General features: G+C 38.6%; 1 protein-coding gene across 1 annotated transcript in view; it reads right to left on the bottom strand.

Annotated features, from left to right (window-relative positions):
* TTC39C (tetratricopeptide repeat domain 39C) overlaps positions 1 to 19277 on the bottom strand; it is a 115796-nt gene that overhangs the window by 20860 nt on the left and 75659 nt on the right. Inside the window, exon 7 of the mRNA XM_036739443.1 lies at positions 880 to 973. Within this exon, the coding sequence (XP_036595338.1) occupies positions 880 to 973 (94 nt within the window). The remainder of the gene's footprint in view (positions 1 to 879; positions 974 to 19277) is intronic.

Raw genomic sequence — 19277 nt, 5'->3', positions numbered from 1 at the left:
TAAGGGACTCTAGGAAAAGTGACCAAAAGGCCACATCAAAGCTTTTTTCCCTCTTAATTAGGAATATCTTATCAAGAAATATTGACCTTTAGTTGAAAGGACTGTTGGTTAAAGTGCTGAAAAGATTTGTTTGCTTTATTTGTTATTTTTCTGTTGATAAGTACCTATGTTTGGGTAAGGAATTACATAATGGAGTGGACAAGTGTTCTGCTTTTCTGTCTAGTATTTTAATCAATTTGAAATATTTGTTTTGTTTTTTGTCTTATTTATTTTTAGCATTCATTTTAAAAAAGTTTTGAGTTCCAAATTTTCTCCTTCACTTAAGCCCTTTTCCCACTCCCCTAGAAGGCAAGCTACACCATACCTATTATACATGGGAAGTCATGCAAAAAAAATTTTCTTTTTTAAATTAATTTATTTAATTTTAGTTTTCAACATTCACTTCCATAAACTGTCGAGTTTAAATATTCTCTTTAAAGAAAAGCCACATCAACTACAAAGTGCTGGAGGATTGAAAAAGGACAGGGAAGGAGAATGCAAATTAATGGCTTATTTCAAATGTTTGTTTTATAAACTCACTTAAAGCAAAGAAATAGATGGTGTAAGTGAAACTCGAACAGTTACATTTTGTATTCTAATACTCATCCTAACATTTTCCCATGACCTTTACAATTAAAACAATACTATCTCAGAGTAGTGATAGGAAGCCAAACTAGAAGAGCAGATTTTATTTCATCCTCTGCTAGCTCTGTGATGGCCCTTGTTATTAAAGAAGATAGGAAGCTTTTAAAAATATACACAGCTTGAAATGCATTAAGCAGGAAGCAGACCCCAACAGAGATATCCTATGACAGCAAGAGGCATGAACTTTATATTTACCAATTTCATAGAGACAGACATGTTGAATTTCTCGCTGATCTACTGCAAGTTCCAGAGCCGTATGGAAAGACGTCAAGGCACTGTTGATCTGACACTAAGGAAAAGAAAAACAAAAACAAAACCCACAAAACTGAATTAACGTCTACTATCTCAAATTGTATCTGCAATAGGTATCATCATGATGCAAAGGTGTCACAGCTGCTACCATGAACTACTGAAAAAGTATAACTCCTGAAAATGCTTCTTCCACTATCTAAATTCCACGTATGTTTCCAAACATAATTCCAGTCTGACTTCTCCATGAAGCACGTTCTTACTGCTAGAGTGCCCAAAGATTTTCCCATTACCTGAACGTTTTAGGGTCCTCATGCTGATCAGTTACAGGAGTTTGCCATTGTCATGGATGCTGGCCTGCACAAAGGCCAAACAGAAGATGACCTCCCTAAAGACCATGAGGCTTTCCAGAAGCTCTCCTTGTGACATTTTGCCAATTACATCAAGCTTTGGATTACTACAAGGTTTCATCAAGCAGTGCTACAACCACTAAAAATGGACTGAGGTGCCAATATACACCTGAAAAATGATGTGAATGAGACTGTTATTGCTCAGATTATGACGCACAGTTAGTTGAATTGGCAGATAAGAAGCCCTACTGATTTAGTCTGTTAGAAAACATTGCAACTTTCCCCATCGCGGGTAAGCATAAGAAATTAAATGGGAATTTTGGGGGAGTTTTGAGAAAGCTGTAGACGATACAAAAAAGTTTAGAAACTCAGAAATGTATAAAACATATGTATAGCATTGTATAATATTAAGATATTTTATCTTTCAATACCATAATAATTCAGACTTCTGATACAAAGAGAGGGCCAAAAAATTTTATGCAAATTTTTCAGATCACAGGGGGTACCATACCCCAAACTTGCCTTATGATGTGGAAAGGATAACTGTATATCCTGGACAGAGCTTACAAAGAGAAAACAAGCTAGGCTGCATGGCATCTGGGAAAATGAATGGCTCCTTCAATGGTCCCAAAAATTGTTCCCTGTTGCAAAAGCCTATCTTTTTAAAGTTAATATTCTTCAGGATATTTAAATGATTATAAAACCATGAAATATCTCAATGTCAGAAGAATTAAAATTTTAAGTGACCCAAAGGACAATGGAAAAAAAAGGCACAGTAAGTATAAGTGGACCGAAGCATAGTTTAGATGAGGACTTGCACATACAAAGTTGTGGAAAGGAGGTGGACTAGTAATGTAAGCAGCTAAGTGGCACAACCAAGAGTCAGGAAGACCTGAGTTAAAATCTGGCCTCAGACACTTACTGTGTGACTCTGAGCAAGGGTCACTTAACCTCTATCTGCCTCAGTTTCCTCATCTGTAAAAGGAGGATAAAATAGAACCTACCTCCTGGGTTGTAGTGAGGGGAAAAAAATGAAGTAACATGTACACAACTTCACAAACCCCAAAGTACTATGTAAATGCTAGCTATTACGAGTGTGAGTGAAGGAAAAATCCAAGACCCAAGTCCTGTAGCGGTGTTCATGAAATACTAAAAAGAAACAAAAAGATGCCTTCTGAGGCACTAAATAACTTTGGAGGTCCTATGGAAAGACAAGGACAAAAATTACACAAGAAAGTAATGCTGGGGTATGATTGTTTGTGAAGGAAGGGCAGGCGCTGATGAACATGGGATTATAGAGAGGTAGCTGAAAAGGCACCTCAGAATCTATCTAGTCCAGAGATCTTTAAAATCTGGAATCCACTAACTTGTTTTTTAAAAATATTTTTATAGCTTATTTCAATGTAATTGGCTTCCTTTACAATTATCATTCTTAGAAGGGGTCCATAGACTTCACCAGACTGCCAAAGGGGTTCCATGATACAAAAAATGTTAAGAGTTGCTTGATCTAGTCCAGTTGTCTCACTTTATATATGAGGAAGCTGAGGCCCAAAGAGAGAAAATAAGTCTTCCAGCACCACATGGGAAGCAAATGGTAAAGCCAAGATTCCGACTCAGGACCTTTGACTCCAAATCTAATAATCTTTCCACCATGTTGCCTCTGCCTGTCTTCAAGGCTGTAGGTCCATCAAAGTATTGATTATTGAAAGAAAAAATGGACAACTGTTTTCCTTCTATATTAAAAATTCTTTTTTACACCATACTTTTTTGTATTAACTCTGAGGTCCAGTGACATTGGCCTCCTTGCTGGACCTCACCCAAGATATTTCACATTTTCTTAGGCTCTAGACATTTTCTCAGGCTGTCCCTCATGCTTGGATTGTTCTCCCTCCTCATCTCCACTTCCTGGCTTCCTTTAAGACCCAGCTAACATTCCACCTTTTTCTAATCCCCCTTAATGCTAATGCCCTCTCCAATTTATCTTGTATGCATCATGTTTTATAGTTTTTGCACGTTGTCTTTCCCCTGTTAGACTCTGAGTCCCTTGAGAACAGGGACTATCTTCTACCTTTCTTTGGATCCTCTGTGCTCAGTAGACTGCCTGGCATATAACAGGAGCCTAATAAATATTTTCTGACTGGTTGGATGACTGAGAAAATAATATTTGAAACAGGACACAAATTACTAAAAAACAGCAATGATGAGCCAGTTGGTTTAAAACAGTAATCAAAAAATTCTAAATATCTGATTTCCTCAATATTAAAGGTACATTTTCCACCAAAAGAAGAAGCTCCTATACGTTTTAGTGGAGGCAGCTAGGTGGCTCAGTGGACAGAGGACTGGACCTGGAGTCAAGAAGACCTAAGTTCATATCCAGACTCAGACACTCAATAGCCACATGACCCTGGGCAAGTCATTTAACCCTGTTTGCTTCACTTTCCTCATTTGTAAAATGAGTTGGAGCAGGAAATGGCAAACCACTCCAGTGTCTTTGCCAAGAAAACCCCATGGATGATGTGGTCCACAGGGTAACAAAGGGTAGGACATGACTGAATAAAAACAATATACTTTAGTAATATTCTTCATAAGTTACCATAACCAGAGGAATTCACTATTTTGTGACCACCTTTTTGGTGATGCATCTCCCTAATCTTGGCTAACCTGGATCTTGGATAACAGGCACAGAGCCCGATTTGTGATCAAAGCCTTCCTTCAAATGTGCTTTGGGGGCATTGACCTTAAAAAACCCAGGGTCCCCCTCCATGCCAAAAGATGTACTGGAATAACACTTTACTGGACTTAAAATAGATTAATTCTGAGTGAAGTCATAATATGACAGAATGTCAAGGCTAGGCAGAAATAGCAGACACAAACTCTATGCCTCTTCTCCCCATCTTGACTCCTTGGTGAACCAATTCAACTCTACACTGCCCTCCTCTCTTGAATCCCTACCCCACAGGCCCCCACTGTGTCACCAATTACACCTTGCCAAGCCTCAGCTTTGGATCATTCCCACCATCTGCTACCTTTGCTCCTATTCATGTGTTGCTCCACAAACATGGAGAAAATCATGCCACCATTTTGACTGACCTAATTTATGTTACACATAATCTGGCCTTAGACACTTACTACCTATGTGACCCTGGGCAAGTCACTTCACCCTATTTGCTTCAGCTTCCTCATCTGTAAAGTGAGCTGGAGAAAGAAATGGCAGACCACTTCAGCATCTTTGCCAAGAAAACCCCATATGGGGTCACGAAGAGTCAGACACTACTGAAAAAACAACTGAATAGCAAATACATATTTTTGTACACATGGGTTTTTTCCCTTTTCTTTGATCTCTTTGGGATAGACACTTAGTGTTACTGCTGAGCCAAAGGGTATACACAGTTTTATTGCCCTTTGGCCACAGTTACAAATTGTTCTTCTCTGTCATTTATTTTCAGTTTCTCCCTTGCTACTGATTCATTTCCCACTGTCTACAAGCCTTCCTATGTCTCTCCCCTATCCTGAAAAAACACTCACTCGATCCTTCCATTCCTACTATTTTCCTACATCTCTGGCCATTTACAATAGGTGCCCCTACTTTCTCTCCTCCTACTCTCTTCTTAACCCCTTATAATCCAGCTTCTGACTTAATTATTCCACTGACACTGCTCTCACCAAAGTTACTAACGATCTCTTATTTGCTAAATCAAACGGCCTCTTCTCAGTCCTCATTCTCCTTGACCGCTCTGCAGCCTTTGACGCTGTCGATGACTCTCTCTCTCTCTCTCTTTGATACTCTTTTCTTTTTAGGTTTTAGAGACACCCCTCTCTCTGCTGGTTCTCCTCCTACCTATCTGATCAAATCTACTGTGTCTCCTTTGATGAATCCTCTCCCAGATCATTCCCTCTAAGTGTCCCTCAGGGTTCTGTCCTGGGCCCTCTTCTCATCTTCCTCTATACTACTTCACTTGGTCATCTCATCAGTTATCGTGGATTTAATTACCATCTCTATGCTGATGATTTTTATATCTACCTGTCCTGCCCTAACCTCTGCTGAGCTCCAATCTTGCCTCTCCAACTGCCTCTCAGACATTTCAAGCTAGATGTCCAGTAGATGGATTAAACCCAACATGTCCAAAACAGAAATCATTATCTTTTCCCCTAAACCCTCCACCCCTCCTACCTTCCCTCTTACTGCAGAGGGCAACACCCTCCTCCTGGTCCCTCAGGCTCATAACCTCAGAGTCATCCTGTTGTCCTTACTATCTCTCACCCCGCCTCCATATCCAAGTTGTTGCCAAGGCCTGTTGATTTCACCTTTGCAGCATCTCTTGAATGTGCTCCCTTTCTTTCCTCTTGTCTCTCTTGAAAAACTTACTGACAGCATATGGAGACTGCTTCATATGTATTTATTGAATCAAAGGGAGAGGAAAAGAAGAGGCAGATTGGAGACTAGGAGAAGCATTTGTCCACATACCCAGAGCATGATACAACAACAACATCATCGCCTGTGATAAGCACCTGCTTTATTGGAATTATGTGTTTGAGATAAAGAAAAACTATCACTCTGGACTTGTTTTGTATGATTCCAGAGGTGAAATCTAGGGGTAGGAAACAGAAGCTGCAAAGAAACAGATTTGAGCTCAAAGTCGATGAAAGTGTTCACGCAAACCCAAATGACCATTTATCAGGGATGCCATGGAGAACATGGAAAACCCCTGGACAAAGGGTTGGACAAGATGACCTCTAGGATTCCATTTAACTATCAGTTTCTGAAGAAGCTAAGGACTCAATTTTCCATTCACCAAATAATCATAAAATTGGTCCAATGGTAGCTGTGAATTTTAGGCCCTAATATTTTATATAGTGACAGAAAATAAAACCTAGCTTATTTAGCTTCATGTCGTTTTGGATATATTTACTTCTCTTTTTCAAGGAAGGTAAGAAGAGACAAGAAACATATAATTTCATATAGAAATTTTTCCTTGAGCAGTGGCATAATTTAAGACAGAGTATACTAATTTAAGTCAAGTGTACTTATAGTCCCTAGTTCACAACCAACATAATATTTGACCCTAGAGAAGTCATTCTTTTCTGTAAAACTCACAGTGTGAGTAAATAATCACCAGTAAAACATCTGCCAATAACAATGAGTAAACCTACTTTATATTTAAAGTAAATACTGACAATAAATGACAAGTTTCTATCAACTTGTTTCAGGCCTGCTGGGAAAGTTTCTTGATCACAGCTAGAATAATGATTAAGCCTTCAAAGTCATGTGAATTTGCCATGAATGACTGAGTACAATCTCACCAGCAGCAGAAAGGAGCACATGAACACACTTCCCATATTGGCCCAGGTTCCTGCCTTTGTAATGAGGGAATGCTGAACATAAGTGAACTGCACAGAATCACTGAGTGTCAGAGTTGGAAGAGTCCTCAGGAACTCCTTTTTTAAGGAATCCCTTTAATAAAAAGATTTGTTCTGTAAAACTTTGACCCAAGGATCTAGGAAGCTACATGTCGCCTCAAGACCACAGGATCCTCATCCCGTTCTAGCCCATACCTGACCAAACATACTATCTACAACATTCCCAAGTGGTTATCCAATCTTCATCCGAAGACTCTTAGCAAGATTATTCACTACTCTAAAGCAGTCCAGTCTGTCTTTGGAATCCACTCCAAACCCCTAGATCTCTTTCAAACTAGCCATTACTCAATACGCCTTTTCTATCTTGTACTTGTGAAGCTCTCTGATCCCTATTAATTTTCTCATTATGTTCAGCCCAGAGTTCTGACCTATCAAGAATGCTTTGGTAACTGTCATCCATTAGCTATTCCTTCTAGCTAGTCCTTCCACCTTGCAAATCTTTTTAAAAACAATATTTTATTTTTCTCAATTGCATGTACAAACAAATTTTGACATTTGGGTTTGTTTTTTTTTTTTTGAAATTTTGAGTTCCAACTTCTCTCCCTTTCTCCTCCAGCCCCTCCTTGAGATGGTGAGCAATCTAATATAGATTATACATGTGAAATCACACAAAATATTTCCATATTAGTCATATTGTAAAAAAAAATAGACCAAAAGAAAAACCACAAAAAAAGGAAGTGAAAAATAGAATTCTTTGATCTGCATTTGGACTCCATCAGTTCTTTCTCTAGAGGCGGACAGCATTTTTCATCATAAGTCCTTTGGAATTGTCTTGGATCATTGTATTCCTGAGAATGTCTATGTCATTCAGAGTTGATTGCCCTACAACACTGCTGACACTGTTACTCCGGGTTCTGCTCTCTTCACTTTGCAGCAGTTCAGTTTTTCTGAAATCAGCCCACTTGTCCTTTCTTATAGCACAATAGTATTCCATTACATTCAAATACCACAACTTGTTTAGCCATTCCCCACTTTTTGCCACCACAAAAAGAGCTGCTACAAATATTTTTGTACAAATAGGTCCTGTCCCTTTTTTTTAAACTTCTTTGGGATACAAACCTAGTAGTGGTATTGCTGGGTCAAAACCTGGGTATGCACAGTTTTATAGCCCTTTGGGCATAGTTCTTAATTGCTCTCCAGAATAGTTGGATCAGTTCACAACTTCACCCACAATGCATTAGTGCTTTAATTTTCCCACATTCTCTCCAACATTTATCATTTTTCTTTTGTCATATTAGCCAATCTGATCTACCTTGTAAATTTGACAAGCAATTTATCTAAGTAAAACCTTAACATCTCATTGTCTCCACGTACCTGTCCCTTAAATACTGAAATTTCATCAGATGGGTTGAGGGGACACCATTGATAATAGCATCGTAGATTTAAGGCTAGAAGGAACCTCAGAGGCCATGTCGTCCAAATACCTTATTTTAAAAGATGAGGAAACTGAGGTTGAAGGGGATGAAAGGACATGCCCAAGATCACACAAGTAGAATTTGAACTCTCTGACTCTGGAGGCACTGCTACACACATAACCCTAGATCTCTCTGACTATGCTATTTCATCATGGTGCTCATGCTTCTTAATTAGAACCACAGATCACGATGCACACATCCCTAGCTGTGTCCTTAATCAAGTTTCTAAGAGCCACAGCTGTTGGTGCATAATCTGCTTTGCTTCAAATACTTCTTTGATCTCTGGGTCCAGCTTGTCAAATCAATTCTAGAGGCTTAGTTTGTACTCATAGCATGTATGGCCATCCACCAATACCTGCCCACCATCACGCCTTTTATAATCATTTTGCCATTTGGAGCTGGAACTCCCAAGTTGAAAGGGGTGCCAGAATGCCAGCTTCTGGTAGCTATCTCCATTCTCTGAGGAATTTATATTGAGATATTTAGATATCTGAGATGCCACTATAGACAATTATTTCAATGCTAGAGGAAATTCTCTAGGTACTTAGTGTCCCACTGTTCAATACACAATAATTTTTCAATTAATTTAATTTCTTTGGCATTCTGCTTTAAGTAGGAAAAGGGAAATACTTTAAAACAGTTTGATAGGAAATTGTTTTGTTATTATAGAAAGAAGCAGGTTGAGAAGTATAAACTCAGGTGTCAGTATAAATTCAGCCCGCTCTTTCTTCTATATTTGCAGTGAATGTTTACAACAGTGACACTGGCAGAATGCAAGATCAATCAACAAGTAAAAACACTTACTACATGCAAGGTAGGGAAGCTAGGTGGGTACAGCAGATGGAGCACCAGGGCCTGGAGTAAGGAAGACCTGACTTCAAATCTCACCTTGGACACTTATCAGCTATGTGACCTTAGTCAAGTCGCTTAATCCTGTTTGCCTCAGTTTCCTCATCTGTAAAATGAGTCGGTGAAAGAAATGTTTTTGCTAAGAAAACCCCAAGTGGACTCACAAAGAGTTAGACTGAACAATAACAAAATATGTAGGGTACTTTGATCGGTACTAGAGGGTTATGAAGAAATGTTGGATATAGTCCCTGATGGTCCATCCAGGATCTTAGAATTTGGGGAGAGATAAGACATGCATACTCAAATTTAACTAACTCCAACCCCAATATGAGCTCTACGACAGGTGTCAAGCGAGTGACTAGACAGTGAGTTTTAGGCACTTGACACATCGGATCTTGTTGAAATATATCCTAAATAAGGAAAGGTCCAACTACAGCAATTCCAAAGGATAACGAGTCCGTAACGATTTCACGGCAGCTAAAAGACCAAAAGACAGGGACAAATGAAAAGACTTTACAGAAGAACATAATTCTTCTAGAATGAAGGGATAACCTCCTGAAAAATGATACTGCATTTGTAGGGAACTGTATATTTTTGTTGTTGTTTTAAAAATAAGTTATGCAAAGACACTGATAATAGCAGTGGAAACTTAAAGGAACAGAACTGACTCAACAAAATTAAGAATCTGTTTCATAGAAGCCAGTTGCTTGCAGTCAAAAAAATCACAGCCAAATTACACAGAAGATAATTTGAGAAAAACTGTCAAACCTAGAAAACTGATGAAAGAAATGCAATCTGCAAATAATAGTAGGCCCTGAGGAAAGAGAAAAGGCAATAAACGCAGTAGTTCTAATCCGAGACACAATAAAACGTCCTAGGTAATCTCAGCAAGGGTATCAGTAACCTGGCATGGAACTCCATTCATGAACATCACGAAGACTGATCAACCTCATTTTCCTAACTCATCTGTTCCTCCCCACAAACCTCACCTACTTATACAGTTTTAAACTCTAAAAGAAAAAAAAAACAGGACTTCACAGGTTTTTATAAACCAAAAAAATGTTATAAATCAGAAGGACATTACCAGAAGGAAACTTTTAGACCAATTATACATACAAAAATCCTAAATAAAGTCTTAGCAAAGAAAAGAGCAAAACTTTTGACAACTTAACTCATCTTAAAAGAAATTCCCCAGTTTCCTCCAAGACTTAGCTTGAGTACCACCAGCAGGAGGGCTTTCCAAGCCGCTCCCATCTACCAGTGCCTTTTTCATCTTCGATCTATTTTGTATATAGCCTGTATTTTTTTAAATAAATGCACATGCTGTCTTTCTATTAGAATGTAAGCTTCTTGAGGAGAGGGCTTATTTTTCTATTCTTTTTGCATATTCAGTGATCAATATAGAGCCTGGCATATAGAAAACATGTTATAAATGCTTGTTCATCAATACAGTAAGACAATATTAAAAATTATATAATTATCTCAATAGAGGCCAAAAAATTATTTGATAAAATGGAGCACTTATTCTGTATATAGTCTATTTTTAACATGGAATGGAAGATGTGTTTGCATAGTAAAGAATATATATTTTTATAATGAATCAGTATTATATTTAATGGAGAAAATATTAGCTAATAATTCCTTTTAAGAACAAGGACTGGGTATGCTTGCTGTTTGTTACCATTCCTATTTAATAAAGTATTACAAAGACTAGTATTTAATATTAAAGAGATCTTTATAAATAATGTATGTGTGTATATATATTTATGTAAGGGTGGGGTTATTGGGTCTTCTTCCTTTCTTGACGTATTAAATTAGGTGTGAACAAGGCTTATACGTATCCCTTGAAGTAATCACTCCAGACCAATAAGGTACCTAACAAAATACTCTATGCCCTCATCAGGTAAGAATAGTTTTACTGAATAAATGGTATTAAACTAATGTAATCCCTTGTTATTTTCCAAGGATCTTCTATAAAATAGTAAGCCAGTCTAGAATCTGAGATTCAAACTCCAGCAATTTAAAGGAGGGAGCAGTTTCAGGCAAGTCCTGGAAATGGAACTACTTTGGAGGGGAAAGAGTAGATTCTTGGTTTCCCCATTTCCCACCTCCACCAGATGGCAACCTTGTGAACAAAGGAGGGTAGGAGGATTCTAACTTCTCAATGGCATCCTATCGCTGTCCCAGGAACAGCAATGACTGGCTAGACGCACTAAGAAAAGGTAACCTCAAGACCACAAGCAGCCCAACAGAAAGCTATATGATGCCTAAAATGAATATCTTGAGTCCTCCACAAAAGGAAGAAAAAGACTTTCAACAACCAGGAGCTAATACTTTGGTATTTGCTTAACTAAGGTAACAAGAGCTCTATTTTTTGGTCAGAGCCACTCTCCCAAGACCATTACTAAATTACAGAGGGGTCACAATCTAAATCGCTGACTGTACCAATTACTTAATTCTTGAAGGATTGCACTGGCACAATTTCATTAAATAGAGTTAAATACTTTTGCTGGGCAAATATAAGTTATAATGATGAGAGAGAGAGAGAGAGAGAGAGAGAGAGAGAGAGTGTGTGTGTGTGTGTGTGTACAAGCTTTAATACCTGAAAGATCTCTGATTTTATTGGCAGACCTTGCTAAGGACCAGACTAGCTAAGTTCAGAGGAGCTTATTTCAAGAAGGTTTGTGATCAGGTGTTTTTGTTCTGTTTTGTTTTTTTGGTCACTGTAACTCTTGAAATCATCTGTTAAGGCATGGAAACCTTAACACACTCAGTGGTGAAAGTATTCACAGTAACTAATGGAATTATGGATCTACAAAGTGTGTGTACGTGCACAGATTAAACAATGGGCTTATACTAGATTTTAACTTCATGGTATTGAGCTACAAAAGAAAACCACATAAAAGAGGAGAATGATATTCCAGAAATATCCTCAAACTGCTATAAGAACAATAAATAATAAACCAGGAGTGATACACGTGAGACAAGAATTACTTAGTTAATGACTGTTATTGGAGCAGATCTCACGCCATCTACTTCAATAAACTCTGGATGAGTCAGAGTTAAACAAAAAGAACATTAGAACAGTGTCTCTCCCAGCAGGAGAAGGAGGAAAATTTTGTGACTACTGAAAAAACGTGTCGTTCGGTTGTGTCCAATTCTTTGAGACTCCACGGACCACAGAATGACAGGCCTTCTATCCTTTGCTACCTCCAAAGTCTGTCCTGTTTTTGCTGCTTCCACAACACTATCTGTTTGTTGCTTCCATGTTTGTTGCTTCCATGACACTATCTGTCCATTGCATCCTCTACCACCCCCTTTTCCTTCAGCCTTCAATTTTTCCCCAACACCAGGGAAAAAAGTAGAAGACAATTATCAGACAAGATGGTTGGGATCAAGTCTACGAAATTAAAATTTTGAAAATTAAATAATACTATAATGATATAATAATGTAAAAGGAAAAGGATTAGGGAAACTTTATGGTAAATGGTACTTACTACCTGCAAAAATGTACAAAGACAACACATTCTATTTATAAGTGGTTAAAAGAAGCAAATTTATGCACAAGGATCATAGGATCATATTTCTGGAGCTGCAAGTGACCACAGAAGGCATTTATCTAATCTGTCTCATTTTAAAGATAAGGAAACTAACTTGCCCACAGGTACACAAATAGTAAGCCCCAGAGGTGAGATTTGAACACAGGTCCTGAGACTCTGAAAGAGACAGAGCCTTTTCTGTTTTAATATACTGCCTTCCAGAGGAAAAATAGGCAGCAAATTATCACATGGAAAAATGTCTAGTCTCATCAGCCATTAAAGAAATAAAAATTAGAACAGCTTCAAGTTATCATTACATATCTGTTAAAATCATGAAAAAAGCTTAATATAAAAAGCTTAATATTGATGAGTATATAAGGAGACAAGTATTACACGCTGCTTATGATGCCACAAACTGATTTAAATGTTTTGATAGTATAATCTCACAATATGTACTAAAGCTATTTCATTTTGTATTTCTACTTCTGGGAACATAACTCAAGGAAAAAAACCCAAAAGTTAAAAAAAAGAATAAAGACAATTTATAATTGTCTTTATTCTTTTATTGATATACGTATAGTATTTATGTATGAATATTATTCTATGAATAGTATTTATTCTTATATGTGTGTGTGTATATATATATGTTTATATGTACACACACACACACACACACACACACATATTCACTGGGAGTCAGAAGGACTAGTTTGTTCAAACACTATTCCTTGTACTTACTACTATGTACCCTTATTTTCTTCACCTAGAAAATGAAAGTGATGTCTAATATTCTATGAAGAGAAACACTGAACAGGAACTCTATAAGGAGGAACAACCCAGATAATACTTAATAAAATTCCATGTTGGCTATTTAAAAATGATATGAAACTACTATCAATACCCAGAAATGTTTATATGAACTAATTCTAAGGAAAACACAAATAATATGATTATAATACCCTCATTACAATCATGAAGCATGAATTCGTGTACCTCAATGAATATTTAAAGGTAATGTGAAGTGTTATTAAAAAAGTTTATATTTATTAGGCTCTTGTCATTTAGAGTTGCTTAAAATTTCTAATGAAAAAATATGGCAAACTGACCAAAAAAAGAAAATGAAAATTTCTAATTTCTACATAGAAATCAGAATAATGGTATTTTGCTTCTATGTAACCCTGTACTAATTTCTGCTACGTAGCAGAATCAATATCCTAACAAGGTGGTTCTCAAGGAGGCTCTAACAACAGATTGTGCATCTCACCTCCATCCCTAGGATTTGGGCTCTTGAGAATAAATGAAAGCTGATCCTCTTATTCATATAATTAGTACACTTAGAAGTATGAATGATAGATAAAGAATGACCTATAAATCTGCTCCACCCGGACAGCCTGCACAGAAAGGGCTAAAATACAGAACAGGCAAAGATGTCTTATCTTATGAGCATTTCTGTCATCTTTCTGTTTGCTGGGATGAAAGGGAGTCATTAAGCCACGGAGCACAGCTTCCCTTTTCAGCAAATAGAAACTAAAAATATGTTCTTAGTCACCTCTACCTAAGGATTAATTCCATTTCCTTCCCTGACTGAATACTTTTTAACAAACAGCATCTTTTGACTGAAATAAAGAAGAGAACCGGATAGTAAGAAGAGAGAGAAGACTACAATTAACTGGATTTCTGGAAACTATTTCCCTCGTGGTATCTCTTTCTCACTCTATAAATAAAACCATTACATCATGCTGATACAGCAAGCTGTTCCATTACAGGGGGAAGGCTTGCCCTTCAGCAGATGCAATGAAACACTCTGCCACCAAATGCCGTGGATACAGGGACAGCAGAGAGGTTAATCATTTGAGAGTTCAGCTTCCACACTTGCCAGTGCCCACAAATGAATTGCCCATATGCTAGCGGAATATTTTTCTCATTTAACTTTTAGTCACTTTACCTTTCTAATTAATTTGCTGAACACCAGAGCAACACAGAACTATCTCGTTCTACTGAGACTCAGATCTGATTCTCCTAAGAATCACGGAATAATAGAAGAGTAAAAAGCCTCATTTTACCATAATAAAATACGAGCTAATGGAGAACAGTGGAGGGAACAAAAATTATTTGGACTCTTGTAGCTAATGCTACGATGAAACCTTTAGGTTGTAAGACTAAGTGGAATTGGCTCATAAGAGGCTATTAAACTACACAAAGGAAAATGAGACGTGGGCCGGGTATATTGTATGAAGGCAGTGGGATGGGGAAGAGGGGAAGCATCCAAGCAATGACCGAGGAGTAATTGTATAGGATTTTAGGAAGTAGCTAGGTGGCTCAATGGATAGACCACGAGGCCTAAAGTCAGGAAGACGTGAATTCAAATTCAGACACTAGTTGTGTTATCTTGGGCAAGTCCTTAATCCACTGGACTCTGAGTTTACGACCTTGTGCTCTATTCATCAGCAAATGAAGGGTACTGGAAGTGACAAAAGTTAGTTAATAGTCAAGAGTAAAAATGCTGTTTCCTTAAAAGCTAAGCAGCAAATATGCCAGCTCCAAACATCAGAGGGGCACTAAAGCACGTGGTAGAGAGAGCCAGGAAGTCAGAAGTAGCACTGGGTGGAACCCTGGCTCCGGCATTCACTAATCCTATGACCTTGGACAAGCTGCTCTAACCTCTAAAATGGGGATGTATCTGGCACATGGTAAGCACTATATTCGTCGTTCAGTCACGTCTGACTCTCCAGGACCTTATGGGTTTTCTTGGCAAAGATAGTGGAGTGGTTGTCATTTCCTTCTCCAGTGGATTAAGGCAAACAGAGATGAAGTGACTTGCCCAGGGTCACACAGCTAGTAAGTATGCAAGACTGGATTCGAACTCAGGTCTTCCTGACTCCAGGCCTAGCACTCCTATCCACTGAGTCACCTGGCTGCTATGTATGCATTATATGTACTATATAAGTGAATATACATTATATGTATACTATATATTACATAATACATTCTACGTATCGTATGTATTATACGTACTATGCAAGTGAAAGGTATTAGTATTATAGTATTTGTAAAAGGAGGCTAATAGAAGTCACATTTTTCATTCCCAGGCTTGTTGTCAAGATCACACTGAATTTCAATCAATCAAGCATCAAGCAATTATTTAACACCTACGATACACCAGGCCCTACGCCAAGCAACGGGGATGCAAAGACAAAAATTAAACATGCCCTGTTCTCAAGCTCAGGTTCTATCAGGGAAGAAAATGTTCTAAGGAAAAGGGAACTAGGTAGTACGCCGAATAGAGTGTTGGGCCTAGAGTCCAGAAGACATGAGTTCAAATCCAGCCTTAGGCTGGTACTATCTGTGGGACTCCAGGCAAATGACTTAACCCGTTTGCCTCAGTTATCTCATCTGTAAAAGAGGGATAATAACGACGCCCGCCTCTCAGGGTTGTTGTGACGATGGAATGGTATCTGTAGGGCACCCTGCAAACCTTGAAGCACTATATAAAGCCTAACTATTATTGTTGTTATTAAGGTGTTTAAAGAATGCATGAGCCGAGTTCTGAAACAAGTGAAACATTCTAAGAGGTTGGGATGAGGACCGAGAGCATCCCAGGCTCAAAGTGATGGGAACGGCAGAATGCCAGTTTGAGTCTCTAGAAGGTGGGAAGGAAATAACGTATAATGATGAGACTGGAAAGACAGATTGTAGAATGTAAATGAAACATTTTGTTAACATAAAATATTACATAAATTTGAGTCGTTGCTTCAAGTACAAAAATAGGATCACAGCTTTAGGACTGGAAGGGACAGAGAGGTCATCCAGTTAATCCTCAGCGTCCGTAGGCAGAGGGAACGGAGGTCCACAAAGGCGAGATGACGCGCCCAACGTTACAAAGGCAATAAGCTGTAAGGCCAGATTTCAAACTCAGGTGGGATGACTTTAAATCCAGCGCTCTTTTCACTATACCATATTGGTGTGTTTAAAAAATTTTTTTAATTAACAAGCACTTCTTCTCTCTCTCTGTCTTTTTCCCACCCCCTTCCCACCACTAGAAAGAAAAAGAAAGCCCTTGTAATAAACAGGCATGTCCAAGCAAAACAAACTCTCATGTTGGCTCTGTCCAAGGATGTCCATCTCATTCTGCACATTTAGTCCACTGACTCTTGACCACTGGGCTGACCAGTTTTTTATTTTTTTCAAAGTTGTCCGTTTTCATGGTGTTGCTATTACAGTATAAATTGTTCTCCTGCTCACTTGACTCGGCATCTGACTACACAATTGTGTTCAGGAGGGAGTGACTGACAGTATCAGAGACTGCATAGGGAGGTCAAGAAGGATGAGGATTGGAAAAAACGCCAGTATATTTGGCAGTTAAGACATCACTGGCAGCTTTGCAGGGAGCAGTTTCAGTTGAATGAGGAGGTCTCAAGTCAGGCTGCAGAGGGATTTTTAGAAGAGAGTAAGAGAAGAGGAGGTGGAAGCACCTAGTGGCCTCTCAAGTTTAGCCACAAAAGGGAGAATTATGGGGTGAGAGTTGGTGGGGATGGTGGGGATCAAGTGACAGTTTTTTAGGGATATTTGGTTTTTTTAAATTAACCAAAAGAACTTATTGCGGTTGTTCAATCTTTCCAGTCATGTGCAAGCCTTCGTGACCCCATTTGGGGTTTTCTTGGCAAAGATCCTAGAGTGGTTTGCCATTTTCTTCTCCAGCTCATTTTACAGATGAGGAAACTGAGACAAACAAGGTTAAGCAACTTAACTTGCCCAGGGTCACTCAGCTAGTGACTGTCTGAGGCCAGATTTGAATTCATGAAGATGAGTCTTCCTGACTCCAGGCCTGGCACTTCATCCACTGCGCCACCTAGCCGCCCTACAAAAAACTAAAACAAACAAAAAAAAACCCCTACTTTCCCTCATTTCCCGTCTTTTGCCACACCCCAACTCAACTCTACATTATCCTTTAGTCTAAAATCCTTTGCTTCCTTCATTGATCGTACCACTGGCCATCTTTATTGCTCCTATTCACATGGTGCTGGTGCTAATCACATGGGGCTTGGTGACTAGAGAAAGTCACCAAACCAGGCCAACTAGGTCCAAATTTGTGGACTGCGGTACAAATGTATGTTATATAATCTCTCCTAGACCCTCACTACAGCAAGACACTCCTTTTATGCCTCCCTAATCAAGTTTGCGATGCCACCCACCATAGCAGCTTTTCCAGGCCTTTTCATCCTTCCCCAAGCTTCTTCAGAATATCTCCTCCACCTTCTCAAGCTGAGGACCTTGTCTCATACTTCACTGAAAAAACTGATGGGATAGTTTTGGTTGACTACACATATTTGTGACTCCTGTCTACCTCCTTCAAAGGAGGTCTACTTGATGTGTTGAGGGGGTAAAGAAATAGTCCCTGAGCACCCAGGAAGCATAATTAGTCCCCAAAAGCTATAACTTTGTTTAAAACAGTAGAGTTAACAGTTCCAACAAATATTAGACATTAACAGAGGAAAAAGCCCACAAGTGAGAGGAAGATGTCATCTATCCTTCAAAAGTCTCCAAGGGGACTCTTCAATTACTCTTCATTGCTAGTACCTTTCTTCTGCTGATCACTCCCATTTTTCCTGTACATTGTTTTTTGTACGTGATTGTTTTCATGTTGTCTCCCTGACAAGACTGTGAATTCCTTGAAAGCAGGAACTATCTTTTGCCTTTCTGTGTATCCCCAGCACTTAGTACGCTACCTAAATATAGTGGGCATTTAAGGAAAGTTTACTGACTGGAAACATTCCTAGCTCCTTCAACCAGTCCCACAGAGCATGAACTCGATATCTTTCACTATCATGGCTGCCTTTGTGTTAGGCTTCCCTGAAGTCTTCATCCATTTTTTCTTTCTGTCTAGGGGGTGGGTCTGAATATACTCCAATGACAGTAACTTTCCTGTTTCTGCTTCTGTTTATCTTCCCCTCAAATGCTTCCCATTCTGGTTCCTGCATTTTCACATGAGTATATTTTCTTTAATCACAATGCAATTCACATTTCCCTCTCTTCTACCTTTTACCTATGGGAAACAAACAAAAAAAAACTGCAAACGATGTAGAACAGTTGCAAATATTGGAAATATGGATTCAAAAAAATTCATTCAATTATCTAACCTATCTGAAAACACTCAGATCCAAAGGAAAAGGGAAGAAGCTTGAGAGAAAAGACATTCATCCTTATGTGACTTGAAAAGGCCAATGCAGTGAAATACTAATAGGTCAAGTATAATATTGATCCATCTGCTATCAGGGCTCAGCTATTAAAATTCTTTGGAGACATTGTAAGAGCTAAAACTGTGCAGCAGCACTATATGAGATAAATCCAATGCTCCATATGTTCATTAAATTTCTATTTTGTACAAAGCACTATGTTAAGTGCTGGGGTAGACATAAGGTCCTTGCTGGAGTCACCAACACATGTAAATATAATATACAATATTATATGTAAGATATAATGATATGCTAGAAAGGTGAAAAATGAAGTGTTACATATGAGGTCCAAGAGGGAAGGCAACATTACTTCCAGAGGGAAACAAGAAAGGCTTTATGCACACCGGCAGCATATGAGTTGATTTTAAAAAGACAGGTAAGCGGGGGCAGAGCCAAGATGGCAGCTGGAAAGCAGGGACTTGCTTAAGCTCTCCCCCAGGTCCCTCCAAACCCCTGTAAAAAATGGCTCTGAACAAATTCTAGAGCTGCAGAACACACGAAATACCAGGGGTTAACAGGTCTCCAGCCCAGGAGAGCCTA

The sequence above is a fragment of the Trichosurus vulpecula genome, chromosome 1 (genome assembly GCF_011100635.1).
Source record: "Trichosurus vulpecula isolate mTriVul1 chromosome 1, mTriVul1.pri, whole genome shotgun sequence".
NCBI lineage: Eukaryota > Metazoa > Chordata > Mammalia > Diprotodontia > Phalangeridae > Trichosurus > Trichosurus vulpecula.
Note: the sequence above shows the minus strand (reverse complement) of the source record. Positions and strands in the feature narration are given on the sequence as shown.